At 36.0% G+C, this 17,487-nt stretch overlaps 1 protein-coding gene across 1 annotated transcript in view; it reads left to right on the top strand.

The window, feature by feature from the left end:
* The window catches only part of LOC150104032 (hemicentin-1-like), a 792,930-nt gene that overhangs the window by 579,699 nt on the left and 195,744 nt on the right, over nucleotides 1-17,487 (top strand). The window contains exon 27 of the mRNA XM_090396385.1: nucleotides 16,452-16,586. Within this exon, the coding sequence (XP_090252511.1) occupies nucleotides 16,452-16,586 (135 nt within the window). The remainder of the gene's footprint in view (nucleotides 1-16,451; nucleotides 16,587-17,487) is intronic.

Below are 17,487 nucleotides of genomic sequence, written 5' to 3'. Positions count from 1 at the left end.
GGAATCTTTATCTGGTTGATTTCAATCGAAGGTGAGTTAGCCGATCTCATATGGAGGTAGCAGGGTTTTTTCTCCCGGAAACTCGGGTTTTTCATCCCGCATACATACAAATCGGCCCTTCAGAACACACGCAATTTACAGACAAAAATTACTAGTTGTGGTGGTGTTGGAAGTGGGCGGTAGATGGCATTGATGGAGATGATTCGTAGTAGAGGTTAGGTGTAGAGACAGTTGTAGATGTCCTCCCACGATGAGTCTTCGGACTCCTTGGAGGTATCAGGAATAATAATAATAATAATAATATGATCTATTACTCTGTTCATGATCTTATATATGTGAGAGAGTAGACAGATTGGACGATAGTTTTTTATGTCTTCCTTGTTCCCTTTTTTAAATAGAAGTATGGTTTTTGAGGTTTTCTCTTCGTGTGGAATCTTTCTTTCTTTGAAGTACCATATGAATCTGGCAGCCAAGGCTTTGAAAATAATTGGTCCACCTTGTTGGATTTCTTTAGCCTTAACATGATCAAGTCCTGAGGCTTTTCCTTTAATCATTTTCTTAAGGGTATGTTCTATTTCTTCTGGAAGTACATCTGGTATATTGCTTGGTTTTGGAATGATATGTTCTGAAACTTGGCACTTAGTTGCATAGAGATCATTATAAAAATTCTGTCTAATTTCTTCTATCTTTTTTCTATTAGTACGTTTTTCTCCATTTTGATCCTGTAAAGCAGATGGAATTGACTGTTTAAAATTTAAGTCGTTCTCTGTTTTTTTCAGGCTGGTTTTTGCCTGCACTGCTTCTCTTAATTTTTGTATCCTGAAAGCTTTGTAGTCTTCTGGAATTCTTTTCTTTAGTAATTTACAGATAATTTTGTATTCTAGAAAATTTTTTTCAGTTCTTTTCTCTTTTTCAGTAGTAAAATAGTTTGAGGTGAGAGTCGTTCTCTTTTTTTTTGTTTCACAGGAATTTCTGATTTTTTCTTGCACTCGTTGAATTTATTAATAAAGTCAATATAGTCATCATTTATGTAACAATTTTTAATAGTCCATTCGGTCTCTTCTATGTACTTCCTGAACTTGTGGTAGTCTATTTGTTTGGGTTGTCTTTTATGGTTTGATGTTGCCCTGATATGTTGTTCGTTTTTGTGGTCTATTCTTATAATGGCTCTGAGGATGTCTGTGGTCAGAATCTATGTTGAAGTATGTTTCACCTATTGTACCAACATTTTGTACCAGTCTTTTACAGTCTGTTAAAATGTAGTCAATTTCATTTTTTGTCTCTCCATTCGGTGATTGCCAAGTCCATCTTCTTCCTAGGCATTTGTTGAAAAAAGTGTTCATGATTAAGAGTTGTTCAGCTGCAGCAAATTCAGCTAATCTCTCTCCTCTTCTATTTCTTTCTCCTAGGCCATGTGGTCCTATAAACTTTTCATCTTCTTTTCCACATCCTATTTTGGCATTAAAATCACCACCAACAAATGTATATGTTGACTTATAATTTAATGCCTGTTCAAGATTGGCACTATACATCACTTAAATAATCTAAACCATGTAATTGTCTACACTGATGGATCATCTGATGAAGCACTCAACCAAGGAGGTTCAGAAGTTTTTCTAACTCTACCTGGAGGCGAGGAAATGCAAATCAAAACCACAGCTGGCAAAATAGCTTCAAACTTCACTTGTGAATTAACAGCCATACTAACAGCTCTCAAGTTCTATCTCTCCAATCCAGTAATAAACATTACAGATGGAATAACCATCTACAGCGACTCTAAATCTGCACTTGAAGCATTAAAAAATGGAAAAACAAAATTCACACTGGAAATTCATGAACAACTTTGTTCATGAATTTCAGTAATTGCAGTTGAATTGCAGTTACTGAAATTCAATTGCAGTAACAAGCATAATAATTCCAGCTTTAGTTAAAACATAGAAGCAATCAATAGTAACGATAACTTGCTATGCTCGCTAACATCCACTTTTTTACTCGATATTTTACCCTAAAATAACTAGAATCTTGACGCACAAAAAAATGAACTGAAAAATCAATTTAATTTATAAATAATAATAAACTTGAAAATTATATGCTCTGTTTATGTGATATAGAAACTGCTCTTATACACTAATTAATACAAATAGCAGCAGCATACACGAAAAGCCTCTGTTGTCTCAGAAACGTGTTTCAAAATGATCAAGTTCAATACTCAGCAATCTGTTCTTTCCTAACAGGATTCTGGAAAATCACAGGGTGAAATATTCTTAAGAACGTTATGGATTAAACTGACCATATATTTAATCTCTCGATTAAACTGCTAAGTCGGTGATTGGTCAACACAAGTCAAACATTTAGTAAGAGAAAATATCCAGAGAAGGAGATTGGAATTTAGTAATATTGATAAGAACAATAGTCCACGTAGTTCAGAAGCGAAAACCATCTTTAACAAAATGAAACTAGTTTATTTAATTAAAAACACAAAAATACAACCAATTTATTAAATATATCTTTATAGAGTTCATAATTAAGGACTCTAATAATGAAAAGCCAAACAGCTATTTTTCTAGCGACCTTAATTAAAATTAAGGGGATAAACATCTCTTGTTGTAGAAATAATAGAAATAATATTATTTGTAGAAATAATAGATTTCTACAAATGTGTCTCATCTTGTTTTGGTATTATCAAAATTATCAAGTTATTCAATAAAACATTATGAATTTTGCTATTTTATTATTATGCCACTAATATTTCTTCAAACGTGGCACTTTTTACAACAAAACCGGCTAAGTTATGTTAATATATCTGTTTGCAAATATACTCAAAATCCCTTTGACCTAATAAAAATGTAGAATGCTGATGAAACTTCATCAGCATTCTATCTGTTAAAATGCAATTATCCCCCCCCTCCGTTAATGGATTATTGTCTTTATGTACACTGTATTACTTGGAATTTCTTTACCATCCTACGATATTTTACCCTTTTTTTGCTGCACAATTTATTTATTGTCTCTTCCCAAAATAAAATCGAATTTCAAATGTGTGAAAATGACATGAAACAATATGAAGTGACATATTTCCAATGTTTACATAGGAAATATGTCAAATATTTATATTTTTTAAATAACATTTATTGAAATAAATATGACATTTTGCTTTCTTTCCTTGCAAAATAAAATTATATGGGTCACACTTTTCAATCTTAGGAACGATTCTTTTTTTTTTTTTTTAATGAACAACAAATGATGTTAAACTGCATTACTCGGGGTTTCCAATGGTGTGTCTTTTTAATATCAAAAATTTATATCCAATGGTATTTTATCAGAGATTCTTCGCCTTTGTCTTTTACTTAAAACTGCAACAGTACAATTACTTTGGAAAAATAACGAATTCAAACAAAGAGAAAGTGCACATATGTTATCTAGCAGTATTTTGTGTGTGTGTGGTGATAATTTTGGGATGGGGGGGAGAGTTAGCCAATGAAGACAAATTAATTCTGTTATGAAAAGTTTGGAAATAAAATTTCATTTTGACGCATGCACCTACACATGATTTGAAGGATAAAGTGTAGGTAAAATATCGCTACTTCAAAACTGCCGCATAATACCGAAAATATGTACATAACAGTTGACTTTATAACTGCCATTTATTTCGGTTTGTAAGGAGTGATTGAGGAAAACCAAGAAAGTTGAAATGCAAAAACCTACAAAATTACGTTTATAAAAATTATGCATTACATGATTTGATTCAAGATTTACATATGATTCTCTATAAAGCAAAATTTAGAAGTGCGAACCTTTGCGCAATCTCTGAACTAACCTTTGAACTAAGATTATGAATAAAAAAGAAAACTTAATTTCGAACAGATGGAGACTGTATTCATTTTTAGATTTGGATTTTCATGAATTCATACAATAATTGTTTGACAAAAATAATTATCTTCAATCAAGTTCTGGGAGAATTTTAAAATGCATTGGTGATTAAAATAATTAGCCAAAAAATTGATAGTGACATTGATCTTCCATAGTGATACAATATGAAGTGAAGAAAGTATGAAAGGATTTCTTATTTTGCACTGGCATTAAAAACTATAATTATACGATAAAAACAAGCAGCAAAATGAATATAACTCATAGGTATTTAGTCGGATATAACTTAGATTCCGGTTACAGAGCAAACGGCAAGCAACTGCGTTTCTTGCTGTAGGCAACTGCACATATCTACTACATTATAATAAATTTAGTTTAATCCTTTATCCAAGTGTGAGCAAACAAAGTTTGCACCTGAAAATATCTTCAGGACTAGGGTAAGGTAGTACAACACCAGACAACTCGTAGCAAAGGTGGACCAAGCTAACATCACTCCTATTTCAGTATCTCCCATAATGGAAAACACATCTCCTTGCAGATATGTATAATGTTATGCATTAAGGGAAAGGCCACTACCCAGACTAGTTTCGACCTTTATTGAGGACTCTTCAGTGAGAGCCAGACCCAACTGGAGCATTAGCAAGGTCATCTCTACCTATAGAGTTGCCAAACGGTTTGCCACCTTTTATTAAATTACTCTGGATTTAGAGAAAGTTGTTGAAAGTTTATTTTTCACTTGGTTACACTATAATAAATTTAGTTTAATCCTTTATCCAACACACTTGGATAAAGCACTCTTGGTGTATCTTATGCAAGCATTTAATGTCTGGCATCCATTTCTATTTCACATCGTCCAGCAAATTGGGGTGGATAAATGTCTGCTTTCCTTCATTAAAGAAGTGAATGCCCATACAACTACCTGCCTCCTAGCCAATTGGTTCTGATCAGAAAGAAGCCAAGCAAGGCTTTACTCTTAATCCTTATCTTGCATTGGTTTTGGAACCTCTTTTTTTTTTGCAGGAAGGTGACCATTCATATTTCATATGCTGTGCTAGGAATAATAGTTCCCTCCGCTATGAAGGAAAATAAAGTACAGTGGTGCCTTGGTTAATGACGGTAATCCGTTCCAGGATTACCGTTGTTAACTAAAACCATCATCATTATCCAAAGCGCGATTCCCCATAAGATTTAATTGAAAATTGATTAATTTGTTCCGACTCCTCCCCACAACCATAGTACATATTAAAAATGCAGATAAAACTCATTTATAATATCATAAAAATATGGTAAATATCATTTATTTATTATACAGTATATGTATTTGCTACAAAAAAAATTAACATTAATAAAATGAATTGTTCATGAAAACAGTTTTTAATTATCAATCTTCACCAGAAGGACAATTGGGCTCACTTCAAAGTTTTTTGACAAATGGACCTGTAAAAAACATGTCTAGGGTTGTTTGCTTCTGCCTCTTTTTTTAAATTGTTTCTGAAAAACTGCATGGACTTTTCATGAAATAGATCTGCAGTTCTGATAACCACAGATTTGTTTGGATTCCATTTCATAGCAACATTTTGAACTTCCTCCCACTTTGCCAAAACATTTTTGATTTCAGCAGTCGTAATTTGTTCTTTCTCTCCATCCTCATCTTCAGATGAAATTTCCATTTCCTTTTCTTCACATTGCTACTTGAAAAGTTCTTTTAGCTCATCAGAAGTCAGTTCTCGGATATGCATCTCCAATAATTCTTCAACATCTTCTTTCTCCTACTTCCAAGTTAAGATCATGAACAGTTGCCACAATATCCTTTACCAATTTGTGTCCTTAATCTGAAGTTTCTTCATTACCAAAGGAAAGGACACAGTTTCTTCCATGCTGCTTTGAGACATTTCATTGTTACTTCTTGCCAAGCCTTCCCAGTCTTTGCTGTTAGACTTCCACAAAACACTGAGATTGGATTTAGAGACATTGAACTTTTTGAATGCCCGGGGATTCTCTGAGTGGTAGATTAATATTGGTTTTACCTTGCGGTCTCCACTTGCATTTACTGCTAAAAGCAATGTTAACCTTCATTCATTGGTTTATGTCCAGGAAGTGTTTTTTCTTCTTTTGTGATAAATGTTCTGTTGGGCATTTTCTTCCAAAATAATGCGGTCTTGTCACAATTGAAGACTTGTTGAGGTAGATATTCTCCTTCTGCTATAATTCTTGTAAAGCTGTTGACAAATTTATCTGCTGCTGCTTTGTCAGCACTAGCTGCCTCTCCATATCTGACCACACTATGAATTCCTGTTCTTTTTTTAAAGTTGTCAAACCAACCTCTGCTACCTTTGAAATCATCATCTACTTCAGAACTTGATCCCGAAGTCTTCTTTTTCAAATCTTGATAAATCTGTTTAGCTTTCTGACAGATTGCATTTTGAGATGTAGTATCGCCTGCCATTTCTCTTTCTTTGATCCAAATTAGTAATAGATTTTCCATTTGCTCAAAAAGAAGCCTTCTGACATTCAACCTTGAAGTTCCCTTAGCAACCTTAGCTACCATAAGTTATTCTTTCTTAGCCAAAATGGTTGATATTGTAGAATGACTGGTTTCATATATTCGAGCTAGCTGCATAACTTTCACACCTTCATGAAGTTTTGCTATTATTTCTTTCTTCTGTTCAATAGAGAAAATTTTTCTGTTTTTTTTTTTCCTCACTAGCTTTCTTTTTCAGACCCATTTTGTCACAAGGTAAAAAAAGATACGCAAAATACAGTATTATTTCAAATTGTACAACACTAAGACAAGGGATACGAAGAACATATCGTCACCTGAAAATAAAAGTAAAAGTTAAAAAAAAACTTTTTGAAATAAAAAGTAACAGTTATTATTATTATTATTATTATTACGGGTATCTCCATGGAGTCAGTAGACTCATCGCAGGAGACCCAAACTAGCAAAACAATATCTGCCATATCTCTTCTTGAATTCATTTACAGACGAAGAGCTCACAACTAAGTCAGGCAATGAATTCCACTCGTTCACCATCCTCCAGGCAAAAAACTTTGTTCTGACACCTTTGTTAACCACACTCTTCTTTAATTTCCAGAGATGACCTCTTGTTCTTCCATCACTATCACACAGCTGAAACATTTCCCCTGCATCCATCCTATAAAAACCTTTCAGTAATTTAAATGTTTCCATCATAACCCCTCTTCTTCGCCTATCAACCAATCTCTGCAATCCACAAGCTCTCAATCTATCAATGTAGGGGGCATTTTTATATCACTCACCAACTTGGTCACTCTTCTCTGAACGCTCTCCACAGCCTCCTCATCTCCAAGGAATCCAGGTGACCAGACCTGAGCACAGTAATCCAAATGTGGGGGTATCAATGCTTTATAAAGGGGAATAATAACCTCTTTATCTCTGGATGTCAGTGTGTTCCTCAACAACCAAGTAATCCTATCTGCAATCTTGCACACCTTAGCAATGTGTCCTCTGAACTTCATTTCCCTATCTACCAATACCCCTAAGTCCCTAGCCTCATCAATCTCTTGGAGTACCTTTCCATCAATGCAGTACACAGCTGGTAATCTTTTAATCCTAAAATGCATGACTTTACACTTTTCCACATTGAACTGATATCCATTATCTTTTGCCCATTTTACCAACTTATTTAAATCATCCTGCAAACTTTCAACATCAGCTTGATTTGTTATTGTGCTACACAACTTTGCATCATCAGCAAACAACTGAATATCTCCCTTTAAGCCATTTCCTATATCATTTATATACAAATTAAACAACATTGGCCCAAACACAGAGCCCTGAGGCACAGCACTGCTCACCTGCCTCATTCTGGACTTGCCTCCTCCATACACCACCTTATGGTATCTCTCCCTGAGCCATTCTCCTATCCATATCACCAATTTAATATCCATTCCCATCTGCTCCAATTTGCGTAACAGTGTTCTATGGGGTATCCTGTCAAAAGCCTTAGCAAAATCCAGAAGTACCACTGTGTAGTCTGCTCCTTTGTCCAACTCAGATGTTATTCTATTATGAATATTTAATAGTTTGCTAAGGCAGGATCTACCTTTAACAAAACCATGTTGGCCTCTATAGAGTATCATATCCTGATCCACCCATTCTTGAATTTTGTCTTTAACCAACTTTTCCAATACTTTTACCACTACTCCTGAGATGATGATTGGTCTGTAATTAACTACCACAGTTTTACAGCCATCCTTATGCAAAGGAACCACTTTGCCTAACTTCCACTCCCTAGGGACCATACCAGACTTCAAACTTAAATTAAATATCCAAGTAAGAGGGGTTGACAATTCATTTGCACATTCACGCAACACCCAAGCTGATATTCCATCTAAGCCTACAGCAGTGTTTGCATTTAAATTTTACAATATATCTAATACCTCTGATCTTTAGCTTCAGTTCTCACATTAGGTATTGCTACAGGTATAGAGATATCCTCACTTGGGTGATAGACTTTTGAAAAGTGATCACTCAGTAACTCGACTATTACATCTGATTTTGTCACCTCAGTATCATCAGCACCCACTAAAGTTATCCTTCCGAAGTCATTCTTCCTCTTACTTGCCACATAGCGGAAGAACTCTTTGGGATTACTCTTGATCTCTTTGGCTAAGGTCTTCTCATAATCTGATTTAGCTTTTCTTACTATCCTGGTAACCTTCCTAGCTTGAGCCTTGTACTGCTCATGGGTGTCCTGATCACCCTTCTCCTTGTAAATTCTCCATAACATTTTCTTTTTTTGCAGTTCAAGCTTGATACTACTGCTCATCCATCTAATGCCTGCCTTGTTTGACCTCCTGACCATGGGGACACAATCTGATATTGCTTTCCTCAGATTCCCGCTGATTTTATCCCAAGCACTGCTAACATCTTTCCCTTGCAATATGTTCTGCCATGGGATGGCTGCATGCTCACTCCGAAGCTTGTTATAATTGCCTAACCTGTAGTTCCGTACATACCCCTTCTTAATAGAAAAATCCACAGATTTTGCAACCTCCCAAATCAATACCACATGATCGCTTTCACCAATTGGAGGTAACGCGGGCACCTTACTTATGCATATAACCTCTGAACCAATAACCAGGTCCAACACTCTCACACCACGTGTCCCTTCAGTTATGTGCTGTTTCAAGTAATTATCTCGTAGAAGATGTATGAACTCATTTTCCTTTTTGCTACGTGATATTTCCTCCTTCCAATTGATATCACCGTAATTAAAATCCCCCATAATAATCACTAAGCCTTCATTCATTGCACTAATTTGCTGATGCATGAATTCAATATCTCCCCCTGTACTTCCTGGCCTATAGCAGCATCCAACTGCATATTTGGTTGCATCATTGGTCACTATTTCGCACCAGACTGCCTCAAATGAACTCTCATTCACATGTCTATCTTGATATACATATTACTTTCTTTGGCTGCAACACATCAGCTGTCATCAACAGTACTCTTCCCCTGTTCTATCTTCTCTATCCTCCCTGAAATTACTGTACTCATCACATTCAATTCCAGTGACCACATCTTCTGCTGACAGCCAAGTATCACTAATGCCTACAACTTTTGGTGTGATTGCACTGACTAATGCCAAAAATTCTTCTCTCTTATTTCGAATGCTTCTAGCATTGGTATACAAAAATTGCAGATTCCCTCTAGTTCTTGGACCGGCTTTAGAACTGATGTATAAGTCACTAACTTCCGTAGTCCCATGCCGATTTTTATCCCCTCTCTTCTGCAATTTATTCTGCATATAAAGATCAATAAATATACAATCACTGCTAAAGTTTCTCCCTCTTACACTCAACCTTTTCAATATTAGTTTCCCTGCCCAATAACTTCAACTTGTTCAGAAAACAATAACTTCTTCAATCGCTTATCCTTCCATGTTAAGATGCAGTCCATCTCTAGCAAACAACTGCCTTTTTCCTTCAAATACACTCCATACATCAAAAAATTCCAGACCTCTTTTTTTGCGCATTTTTGCAATCATATCATTCATTATCATTGCTCGTCTACTTAACTCGTAATTGTCAAAACCAGGCAGCACACACACTATCCTCCCATTGACACTTTTCCTCTTCACAATATCTAATAATGTTCTTAAATCTTTTCCTACCCGATTTATACTACCTCTCAGGTCATTCATACCCACCATAACTATCATCTTGTCTGCTTCATGCCCTCTCTTTATTGCTAAAGCCACGCTTTCTATTGTCCCAGTTAAATTCGAAACCTGCAATTTTTTACTTAGTGCATTTTGCTTGTAATGTGACGATATTAGATACAGCACTTACCGTAACATACACTGATTAGCAGCTTATAGATACAACGATTATTATACAGATGAGATTTGATTTTGCCTTTTGATGGCAAACGAACAGTGATACGCACCCGTCGATTTATTGTCTATATGAACCAACATAAAAAATAAATGCTTAAATACTCATTTTCATCATAAAACGCATTCATAACCACAAATTTTAAAATAAAGCACAGTACACTACAAGAAAAGAAACAATACACGGAAAACGTAAACAGCTGGCTGCGATGGGTCAAACATAGCTGAGCTTCACAGCTATGCTGCATGGCTGTTCCTCTATTTGACAATGTCTTTCTGCGCGTGGCTGAGTGCAATCGAAAAATTCCGGTTTTTTAGATCGGATAGAGGTTCACATAATCGAGAGTCATTAACCAAAGCCTGTGTCATTAACCAAGAGATTTTTTTCTTACAGCCACTCGTCGTTAACCAAGTATGTCATTATCTGAGGCCGTTGTTAACCAAGGCACCTCTGTATATACTTACCTCAATAATTACACCCACTATCACTAACTGATGCTAACTCTATCGTCAACATAAGATTGGTAAAACAAACACTCAAGAAGAAGAATGAAATCAGTGAAATTAATGTAAATTGAGAAATAACCACAATCATCACCAGACTAAGGACAGAACATTTTTAAGGCATGAAATTCAATCAGATGGTAGTAGGAGCTATGAACCATGCAAGAACTGTCCAGGAGTTGAACTATCACCTGCCCATATCTATTCTTGTCCAGCAATTGCTGCTGCTCTACAGAAAATTGACAGTAACCCTAGAGAAAAGCTCTACTCCATCAAAGTTCAACAGATTGCCAAAGCAGTTCTACAGTTCCACGATCATATCTAGAAACTCTTCAATGGACTCGATAACAACAACAACAGGGATTGTTATCTGGTTGACCCCAAAGAGAATTTTCATAGAATGAGAGGAGGGGGGAGGTAGAATAAGAGGCTATCCCTGGAGACTGTATAAGGAGGGTGTGAGCAGAGGTTAGTGAGGAGAAGGTTCCTTACATGGAGAGTGGTTGGTGAGTGGAATGCATTACATGTATTGTGAATGTGGACACATTGAATCAGTTTAAGGAACAGTTAGATGAGTTTTGTGGGCAAATAATGTGTCCCTCCCACAATGAGTCTCTGACTCCATGGAGGTCAGATGTTAATAATAATAATAATAATGATTGTAGCCAGTTTTTTAGATTTCTATAAGTATTCAGTCCAGTTATGTCCTTGATGTTTTGTATCCATTTCTTTATTTATCTTCCTAAAGGTCTCTTTCCTTCTGCACTTCTGATTTTGAGAATTTGTAAAAGTCTTCTGGAAAATCTGCATACATGTTTATATAAATGTATTCGTGTTCTCAGTTGGCATTCTGCATACATGTCCATACCATTGTAATTGCTTTTCACTAATTCTTGCTATTATTGGAATATGGTAGTCTTTATCTTTTTGGATCTCTCATGGGTTTTAAGTTTAGCCCTTACTATCTTATTTATCTTCCTCAAATATTTGTTTTCAAACCTGTTAATATTTGTTTTTCCTTTTGTTTGAGAACACGTCCGTGCATCATAAAGAATGGGGGAAGGGAGTTCCATTGAGCTGATGCTTTTGTATTAGATGCCATACAAATATAAAAGGCACATTTTCCATAAGTTTATCCTATTAATGCTACTCTATAACAGTCATTTTTATTAACAGTTTTATTACTTTTGAAGACTGCAGGGAAGGAGAGGGAGCAGCCAATCTCTCTCTCTCTCTTGGGACAGCTATCTGTGATAGCTGTCTCAAGGTTCTTGAGTTATGAATTTAAATTATGAATTAAAATCCTACAAAATTCTACTCACCGATGCCAGGTATTGGCTAACTCTGGAACCAGTCAGAGAAAGACAGAAAAAGTGCTTACGTTCATAAACTTATAATCTTTCTTTATGTGACCTTTACTATGGATGCAAATGTTATTTCCTCAGGGCTGCATAGATCCAATGGTAAAATTATTTTATTGAATAGTGTTGATTTCTTATTATGAATAATGTAATTCCATAAGTGTTAAATTTCCATAAAGAAATTTTGGATGTTCTGTAAGATAAATCCTCCTTCCTTAGACTCAGCTATGAATGAAAAATTCCTTTAAATTTTATAATAAATTTAGTTTAATCCCTTATCCCAGTGAGAGCAAACAAAGGTTGCGCCTGCAAATATCTTCAGGACTGAATATAGTGTTGTACTATCTTACCTGGGTAAGTAGTGCAACGCCAGGTCAACTCGTAACAAAGGTGGAGCAAGCTACCAACAGATACTGGGATAGGAGTGTTAGTAGCTTGCTCCACCTTTGCTACGAGTTGCCCTGGTGTTGCACTACTTACCTAGGTAAGATAGTACAACACTATATTCAGTCCTGAAGATATTTTCAAGCGCAAACTTAGTTTGCTCTCACTGTGATAAAGGATTAAACTAAATTTATTATAGTCTAACCTAGTGAAAAATAAACTTTCAACATCTTTCTCTAAATCCTTTTGGCAACTTCTATAGGTAAAGATGACCTTGCTACTGCTTCTTCCTGGTATCTCCATCTCTGGGCCTGGCTCCCACTGAAGAGACCTCAATAAAGGTCGAAACTAGTCTGGATAGTGGCCAATTCCTTAATGCATAACAATATACTTAATGCATAACAACAACAGGAATAGAAGTCGCTGGGTATGGCATTTTTCGTCAGGATAGGAGGGGAAAGCGTGGTGGTGGGCTACTGCTTATGATAAGTGATGACCTATGTCCTCTAAGAGTGGAGAATTTGGAAGGAAGTGAGACAAATGATTTTGAGAGCGTATGGTGTGAGGTAGAGGTAGGCAAGACAGGATATTTAGTGGGGTGTTGCTACAGACCCAGGAGCACAGAGGATGGGGACCAGGAGATGTTTAGACAGCTAAGTTTGGCAAGTGCAAGAAGAATGATTGTTATGGGAGATTTTAACTTCAGTAGTATAAATTGGAGAGAGGAAGATGCATGTAGCAATAGGGGAATGGAATTTCTAGAATTCTTGAAGGACAAATGTCTTAGGCAACATGTAACAGAGGGAACAAGAGGTTCAAAAGTTTTGGATTTGGTTATAGCATCAGAAGAGTTGATAATAACTGAGTTGATGTCTCTCCCACCAGTTGGAGAGAGTGACCATATGGTGTTGACTTGGAAAATGAATAGACATGCAGGAGTATCAATGAGACGGGAACTTATGTGGAATTATAAGGCAGGTGACTATAATAGTCTTAGATGTCAACTTCGGGAAGTTTCATGGAGGCAGGAATTGGAAGGCCGGGATATCACTAGTGCGTGGGAAATTGTGAAAGAATATTTGTTATCAGCAATAGTAAGTTGTACACCACGAGTGAAGAAGAGGACACAATTTGAAGTAAAGTGGATGACAAACAATATTAAACAGGAATTGCATGCGAAAAAGAGGCTATGGAAGAGATATAAGGAGACAGGTGAAGAGATGCATGAGGAATATAAGACACAGGCCAGAAGAGTGACTAGTGTGGTAAGGAAAGTAAAACTGGAATACGAGAGGAGATTGGCCCTAAGATCCAAAGAAAATCCTAGGGAATTTTTTAGCTATGTGGCCAGTAGGAGGAGAAATGACTGTGGAAGAATGATATTGTGGGATAAAAATGGGAATAGAGTGACTGATGCAGAGGACATAGTGGAATTGTTCAATGAACACTTTATTGGAGTATTTCATCCTAGAGGAGTCAGTTTTAATGCTAGAGGGATAGGACTGGTTCGAGGTCTGGAGGTACAGGAGGAGAGTGTGTTTCAGATACTGAGTACTCTGGATGTCAGTAAAGCTGTGGGACTGGATGGTATTTCACCACGAGTTTTGAGAGAATGTGCTAGGGAATTGACAGTGCCTTTAACGTGGCTTTTCAATGAAAGTCTGGCTTTGGCAAAGGTGCCCAGGGAATGGAAGGAAGGTAAGATACTGCCATTTCATAAAGGTGGTAATAGACTGGAAGTGTCTAATTATAGGCCAGTCTGTGTGTCATCAGTAGGTGTTAAGATCTTGGAGAAAGTAGTAAGGGACCGTATACAGCATTGGGCAGATGAGGGTAATTTTATCTGTGAGAATCAACATGGATTTGTGAAAGAACGCTCTTGTTTTAGCAATATGCTAGCCTTTTATAATAAAGTTTCAAGAACATTAGATGAGGGAAAGGCATATACTGCAATTTTCTTAGACTTGGCGAAGGCATTTGACAGGGTGCCGCATGATAAGCTGATATTTAAGTTGCAGCACATGGGTCTGGATGTCAGATTGGTCAACTGGATTCAGGATTGGCTGTCTGATAGGTATCAGAGAGTTGTGTATGGTGGAGCAGTTTCCAGGAGGCAGAGGGTTACAAGTGGGGTCCCACAGGGCTCAGTACTAGGACCTATATTGTTTAACCTTTATATCAATGACATAGCCAGTGGATTGCAGGGGGATATTCAGTTGTTTGTGGATGATGCGAAGCTGGGAAGGATTATTAGTAATAGTGCAGATGTGGTAGTCCTGCAAGAGGATTTAAATAAGCTAGATAGATGGGCAAATGAATGGGGATGTCAGTTTAATGCAGCAAAATGTAAGGTCTTGAGGTTTGGGAAACATCGATGGGATGCTGCATACTCTATGGGAGGAGTTATACTGGAGGAAGTAGGGGAGACAAGAGATCTGGGGTTGATGATTGATTGAAACCTGAAGTTTAGGGGACATATTGCAAAGGTGGTGAAGGTAACACAGAGGATTGCTGCTATTATGAGAAGGACACTGACCTGCAGAGATAAGAGGGTTATCATTACGTTGTATAAGTCTCTGATCAGACCACACTTGGACTATTGTTCTCAGATTTGGTCCCCAGGATTTGAAGGGGATAAATTAACTGTGGAAAGGATACAAAGACGGATGACAAAGATGGTTTCAGGACTGTACAAGGATAGTTATGAGGATCGGCTGAGAGAATGTGGACTGCAGAGTTTGGTGGATAGAAGAAGGAGAGGTGATATGATTGAAACTTTTAAACTGTTGAGAGGTGGTTACAGGGTTGACACAGGGGAGTTCTTTCGCTTGGTTGAACAGTAGGAAGGAGTGATGACAAGAGACGGTGGAATGCATTGCCTGATGGAGTGGTGGGATCGAGAACGGTCAGTGAGTTTAAAGAGTGGTATGATAGACTTTGTGTTTCTCAGGGGGGGACCTCCCCTCGATGAGTCTTGACAGACTTTATGTCTTAGGAAGGACCTCCCTCGATGAGTCTTTTGACTCCTTGGAGGCCTGAATAATAATAATAAATAATAATATACATATCCACAAGGAGATGTGTTTTGCATTATGGGAGATACTGGGATAGGAGTGTTGGTATCTTGCTCCACCTTTGCTACGAGTTACTCTGGTGTTGCACTACTTACCCAGGTAAGATAGTCCAACACTATATTCAGTCCTGAAGATATTTTCAGGCGTAAACTTTGTTTGTTCTCACTGGGATAAAGGATTAAACTAAACTTATTATAGTCTAACCTAGTGAAAAATAAACTTTCAACGTCCTTTAAATTTTGCTGAACTCAGACCTTGAAATCATTCGAAAAAAATTGTCATTATTGTTATTATTATTATTATTAACAAGAGAACATGGAATCAGAGAGAGAGAGAGAGAGAGAGAGAGCGTGGTGAAGAGGGATGTGAATAGTAGATTTTTTTTACATGGCCAATTGTCAGTGAATGGAATGCATTACTGCAATATATTGTTAATGCAGTTAAGGATTTTAAGATTCAGTATGATAAATATATTTTCAGTTGAATGAACCACCCACATGAGTCTCTCAACTCCATTGAGGGTTTAATAATAATAATAATAATAATAATAAAATATGTTCTGTTAATTCAATTAGTATTAATAAACTGGTTCAGATTGGATAAGATAAATCATCCTCTTTATAAGCTTGCCACTTTTTGTTGATTTTTTTATTGTTGTTGCTGGTATTTTTTTTCAAAAATAAAAATAAAATATATCCTAAATTGCTTTTTGGTATAATCAAACTTATGCCATAATTAGTGGTTTTTGTTATATTCTAGTTATATGTGTAAATATAAAAATTCAAACACTTTTTTTTTCATAAATTTATTTAAATACCAGAATTTATCTGCAAAGCATTTATTTCTTTATATATATATATATATATATATGTTTACTATAGATTTAGATGAATGCTCAATGGATCTCAATAACTGCGATAAAACTCATGAATGTATGAACACAATTGGATCCTACAACTGCTTGATAATATGCAAAGCTGGATTTGTGAGAACACATGATGGTCTTTTATGTCAAGGTTTGCTATTCTAAAAATACTTGTGAAATTTAATTTCAATTTTTTAATATTACAAATAATTTTACTTTAGGAGGAGTAAAAGGTTGAAGTACAAATAATTCATCTTTTATTCCTCCTTACTGTATTAAGTTAAATCTCCCAAAAAAAGCATCACTAATTGAAAAAAAAAAGTGTTAGCTGTAATTTAAAATATACTCGGCTATCATTTATTTTTATTAGTGATTTGTTGTTTTATCAGTGGATGCTGTTAACAGCTATTAGTGTGCTACTAGAATTTCAGAAATAAATTCACAATCACAACAATTAAAACAATAATGTCAGCCATTAAAATCGAATTGCTTCAATTGTAAAATTTGTTAGAGGTGTCTGGAATATTTTAATTTCTGTCTTCATCATTGTATTGCAGTGTCTCTCCATTTTGGTCAAGTTGCACCAAAAATTTCTATTTTTATATTTAGTCAAATTTTCTTGAACAGTACGAAGTGTCACTGGTGATAAATGTGCAGGTTGTATCTTTCAGTAGAGCAATACAATTTGTATAATAGACAAAAAAAAAAAAAAAGACAACAAATTTCATTGTTTGCAATGATTAAGTTTATGTGACCAAAAGTAGTTGGAATATGTGAAACATTTGGATGAGAATAATTATTATTATTATTAATATCTGACCTCAATGGAGTCAGACACTCATCATGAGAAGTACACACTATCACACATAAAGCTCATCCAACCCTGACTTAAATTAATTCAGCAGACCTGCATTCACAACACACTCAGGCATTGCCGTCCACTCGCTAACCACTCTCTATGCAAAGAAGCTGCTCTTCACGGCTTTGCTCACACTCTCCTTATACAGTTTCTGGGGATTGCCTGCCATTCTACATCCTCCCCTTCTATGAAA

The sequence above is a fragment of the Typopeltis vanoorti genome, chromosome 8, assembly GCF_054136105.1.
Source record: "Typopeltis vanoorti isolate ZY-2024b chromosome 8, IOZ_Tvanoo_1.0, whole genome shotgun sequence".
Lineage (NCBI taxonomy): Eukaryota > Metazoa > Arthropoda > Arachnida > Uropygi > Thelyphonidae > Typopeltis > Typopeltis vanoorti.
The sequence above is the reverse complement of the archived record's forward strand: the minus strand, read 5'-3'. Positions and strand labels throughout refer to the sequence as shown.